The following is a 5,616-nucleotide window of genomic DNA, read 5'->3' as shown; positions in this document are numbered from 1 at the left end:
ATTTCAAAACGGAGCAAAGCACGGGTGTGCTGATGCCATCCGTCATAGTTTTAGGCCTTCTGAATAGACTCCAGATGGAAGAGCCATAAGGTAACATAGATTCAAACATAGTAGGGACAAAGTCCCATTTCAGAATTCTGTAATTACGCAGAGACATTTGAGTACTGTCCAAGGTTTGCTGATATGTAGATTAACATCTACCTCTGTGATACACCAATCTTGCCTTGATTGTGATTGCAGTGCTTGTCTAGATGTGTGTGTACATGTATGTACTTATGAAAAGCTGCCAACACCTTAGAGAACTGGCTACTATAGATATCATTCGTCTATCGAGAGACAGACAGACAGACACACACACACACACACACACACACACACACACGTGTTATTTATTCAAAGCCCAAAGTTCACGTTGAGCAACGCATTTCATACCTATTTGAAATTACAATCTACCATCTACCATATATATATATATATATATATTGATATATATATATATATATATATATATATATATATATATATATATATATATATATATATATATATATATATATATATACATATATATTGTAGATGGTGATTTGAAACCGGTGTGAAATGCAATAAAGGAAGAAAAGTAAATGCTCAGTACTCAGTATTGCATGAGGGCGCGTAGGCAAGTGATCACTCACGATCGCAAGATCACAATTTCGATTCCCAGACCGGCCCGAAAGACACTTTAACACCCACTTTAATGTGACCAGCAATAGAGCAAATAATATGTAACTATTAATTATCATAATAAGAAAATTACATACTGAAACGTTTCATACATACTCTCATTCACACAGAAGGACACGCTCACTTACGCATACTCACATGAACGTATATACGCGTGCTCAAGCGTCATGCTGGCGCACACGTCGACACGCGCGCACGGAATTATAAAAACGACCTGCATTTTATTCCACTTTTATAATACTTACAAACGCGTAGCACACTTACACATGCATATACAGTAACTCGTATTCACACACGCGCACGCACATACACTAACTCCCATAAACAGCACACATCAACCATGTTTCGCTTACATTCAATTTACCTATGCTTTGCCCGTCTTCCTCCTCGTCTCTCTCTCTCTCTCTCTCTCTCTTCTTCCCACCTCTCTCTCCTTCTCACTCACTCTCCAACAATTATTCATTCACATAAATTCATACCTGAACGCACAAGCAAATCGCTAGAAAACCATAGATTACAATATACACAAAAGTGTTTTCAATGTCATATTAATTGTAGTGGTGGTTAGAAAGGTGAAGTAGACCTGGAAATGATATGGCTTTGTTAGAGCGATAGAGAAGTTATCCATATTTAAGAAGACATTTTGGGTTGGTGCATTATTGCGGGTTTTTTTCAACAAATTTTATTCAACAAATTTTATTCAACAAAAACTATAACAACATGTAACAAAAACATCGTTAAATGATTATTCCGGAGCATATTCACCATCTACTTCAATTACTGCTTCCCATTTGCTTGGCAAATGGTCAGACAATCATTTAAAGATGTTTTTGTTAAATATTGTTATTGTTTTTGTTGAATAAAATTTGTTGAAAAAAGCCGCAATAATTATGCACCAACCCCATATGTTCTGCATTATGACAGTCAAATATCTTTGGTAAAAATCGGATTCACAGAATCATTAGGGCGTCGGACAAAATGCTTAGCGGTATTTCTTCCGACTCTTTCCGTTCTGAGTTCAAATACCACAGAAATCGACTTTGCCTTTCATCCTTTCTAGATCAATAAACCAAGTACCAGTTTAACACTGAGGTTGATTTGCATGTAAGTATGCATGTGTGTGTGTGTGTGTGTGTGTGTGTGTGTGTGTGTGTGTGTGTGTGTTCTTTTGATGGTTTCAGACAGTGGGTGGACTGCTTCCATACTGGGGCATCGCCTTCAAAGTGTTTCGTCAACCATAGTACTTATTTTATCGCATTCTCTCTCTCTCTCTCTCTCTCTCTCTCTCTCTCTCTCTCTCTCTCTCTCTCTCTCTCTCTCTCCCTCTCTCTTTCTCTCTCTCTCTCTCTCTCTCTCTCTCTCTCTCTCTCTCCACACACACACACACACACATATATAGATATATATGCACAAAAACTCAGCTCCAAATTGTTTAACGTTTTGTGGATGCAGAAAATATTCAAACAAACACGTCATTAGATGTTCGGAATCAGAACGGGGAGGTTGTCTGTTGATGTGGGCGTTTTGCGCCAACGAAACATCAAGTAATGTAGAGCTGAGCCAATTTCATATTTAATACATACAACTCCAACTGCGTTTAGTGTTACTTTCTTTCGTTGATCCTCCTTTTGATGTGAGTGGGTGTCCTCATTCCTCGCTCTCTCTCTCTCTCTCTCTCTTATACACACACACACCATACATTACACACGCGCACACACACACACACACACACACACACACACACACACACACACACACACACACACGTGAGTACAAAGCGAGTTTGTTGTTGTCGTTGTTGTTATCGTCCGAGGTGTTTCCAGCCATAACTATCTCGTCTTCCTCCTGACATCTTATCAAATATGTCTTTAATTTATTTTAGAAATTTAAGAGTCTGATTTGAGGAAGGCATGGATACTATTTCTACCATGTCATAAAACCGTGTTTTAGCTCCCCTCGTTAGTTTCTGTTGTTCAATTGAACGTAAGTGTATCTGTATAATTGTATAATGGCAGACATGTATAAGTATGCAGCAAAAGGCGGGGTTTGGCAGATGTCAATAGATGATAATGGTAGATATATAAGCAATGAGAAGAGAGAGAAGTGAAGGGAGCGGTATGGAGAGAGATAAGAGAGCGGAGAGAGCGCTGAGGGGTGCTTCCGTTCCTGACATTTCCGTTCCCGGTTACTTTAAACGATTTACTTATTTAATTAGTTTTGTTTTGTTTTTTTTAAATCTTGTTTTCTGTTACCAAGGCGTGTGTCTTTTATCTCTGAAGCGAGACGAAGAGTGGTGATTGGTACTGGTGCAGATAGATGGATGGATGGATGGATGGATGGACGGACGGACGGACGGACGACGGACAGACGAATGGGACAATGGCGGTGACAGGCTAATTGGACAGACAGACGAACTGACGGTCGGACAGACGAATAAATGGATAGAGGGACTGGTTGATGAATGAATAAAGATAACGGGTGGTTTGGCAGACAGCTGGGTGAGTGGATGGATAAATGGAATGGTGGATGAATTGATGGGTGGATGAATGGGGCGATGGATGGAGGAATGGATGGATAGGGGGATGGAGGGACAACTAACTGATATATGGATAGCTGGACGGATGGATATTGAAGGGATTGTGAGAGGGAAAAACGGATGGATATATGGGTATGTGAATCGACATAGCTAATTTATAAAAAAAAAAGACAAGAAACCCATCAACTTTACCGCCAAATTTTCCGCAAATCACGTCGTAATATTTTATATAAAAGAAGCATGTTGTTAATGTAATCAACTTTACATTAGACATTAATATAGGCATCATATGACGATATATGCTTTTCATGTAGACTTATGTTGTTACTCTGGGAATATTTAAAATCAATATCTGATTCTAGAGGTGGATGACCTTCAAGTGAATAGAATTTAGAGAGAGAGAGAGAGAGTAAGTGAGAGCGTGAGTCAGTGAGATAGAGAGTGAGTCAATTAGAGAGAGAGAGAGATGGTATTTGAATTTTGTAAAATTTGTATATTAACCCAAAATCATATTGTATTTATTAACATGTTTTGATATTGCTCATAAGAAATATAAACAAAACCAAAATATTGCGCGAACTGGCAGAATCGTTATCACGCGGGACAAAATGCATATCGGCATTTCCTTCGGCTTTATGTTCTGAGTTCAAATTCCGCTGAGGTCGATTTTGCCTTTTGTCCTTTCAGGGTCGATAAAATAAATACCAGTTGAACACTAGGGTCAATGTAATCGATTAATCCTCGTCTCCCAAATTTTCAGGCTTTGTGTTTTATAGCAGAAAGGGTTATCATTATTTATTTACTACTCCCGTTTTTATCCCTGTTCATAATTTCACATTTTTGCTGTTTCTAAACCAATTCTTTAATGTCTAAATGAAATTGTTTTCCAACTTAATATATATATATTTTTTTTGTCTTTTTTCTAGTTACTCTAGAACTTAACTGTTTGGATACTAACTGCCACCGGGTACCTCAGCATGTGATTGCTCCAGTTACTAAAGAGAAGCTGAGTCCTTGTCAACCTTGTGTCATCGATCTGCCTCATTCCAGCCACTCACCAAGTACTAGTCCCTCTCAAGCACCGCGCCAACTTGACCTGCCTGGATGGCCGACACAGACTTTATTACCACCTCATTCGCTACATCATCATCCAAACCCACCAGGCTATGTATCAACACACTGTTCAATTCCAACACTTCCACCGATAACTTCGCCGAACGATCCTCATTTCCCGCTACATCTCTACAAACAAGACACCGCTCTCTACCGGCGTTCTCACTTTATACCTTGCCTTCCAATCATTCCCAGTGCTGTACATCATCATAATTCTCCATGTTTCTCGAGATTAACGCCGAGTCCGGATCGGCTGTTTCCGGAAAGCAAACGAATCGACAGGTATGATTTCGATGCGAAACTCTCCCAACAGCACTTAGATTTATTATTAATGAACATGTCTCCAACATCTTCACTTGAACATTCGCCACGTAGCATTGATTCAACGGTCTCCGTTGAGAAAAGAAAAGCACGCAATAGCTCCGACAGCGAATTGACATCGCGCTTTGTTTGTGAAGCATGCAACAAAAGCTATTCTACACTAAGTGGTCTTTCCAGACACAAACAGTATCATTGCAGCACTCAGGTGAAAAAAGAATTTAATTGTAAATACTGCAACAAGACATACCTGTCTCTTGGTGCATTGAAAATGCATATTCGGACTCATACACTTCCGTGCAAGTGTAAAGTATGCGGTAAAGCCTTTTCTAGACCTTGGTTACTACAGGGCCACATAAGGACACACACTGGGGAAAAGCCTTTTAAATGTACTCATTGTGGCCGAGCATTCGCCGATAGATCAAATCTCAGAGCTCATTTCCAAACACATTCAGACGTAAAAAAATACAGCTGTAAAGCATGTACGAAGACATTCTCTAGAATGTCGCTACTTTCGAAACATGAAGAAAGTAGCTGTCATCGACTCGTACGATAGAATCTTCATGTGAAAAAAAAAAAAAAAATTAATGTATTCAAGGTGGTGCTCCAGCATGGCCGCAGTCAGATGACTGAAACAAGTAAAAGAATGAAAGAATATTATTGCCTCGTTTGTGGTGAGTTCCTTAGAGAAAGAAGTAAATACCCGGCCAACCAAATCCGCCATTGAACTGGTTCTGATACGTGGTTGAAGTAATCTCACTTCACTTACTCTAACAATGCTAATGAGAAAAACATACCCACTACAATGTCCAATTTCCCACTCCCGTTTAAATTGGGAGTCTTGAACCTGCTCAAAAATATCCCAATATCATTAACTAACTTTCAAGATCTCGTTAAAAAATGAATAATATTGGAAACTAAATGTT

The 5,616-nt window shown here is 39.1% G+C and overlaps 1 protein-coding gene across 1 annotated transcript in view; it reads left to right on the top strand.

The window, feature by feature from the left end:
- The window catches only part of LOC106875350 (uncharacterized), a 34,662-nt gene extending 29,282 nt beyond the window's left edge, over positions 1-5,380 (top strand). The window contains exon 2 of the mRNA XM_014923442.3: positions 4,186-5,380. Within this exon, the coding sequence (XP_014778928.1) occupies positions 4,186-5,246 (1,061 nt within the window). The 3' untranslated portion in view covers positions 5,247-5,380. The remainder of the gene's footprint in view (positions 1-4,185) is intronic.
- Positions 5,381-5,616: the final 236 nt, after the last annotated feature.

This window comes from Octopus bimaculoides, chromosome 1 (assembly GCF_046866305.1).
Source record: "Octopus bimaculoides isolate indiv1 chromosome 1, ASM4686630v1, whole genome shotgun sequence".
In the NCBI taxonomy this organism is placed as follows: Eukaryota; Metazoa; Mollusca; class Cephalopoda; order Octopoda; family Octopodidae; genus Octopus; species Octopus bimaculoides.
This window is presented reverse-complemented; position numbering and strand designations above follow the sequence as displayed.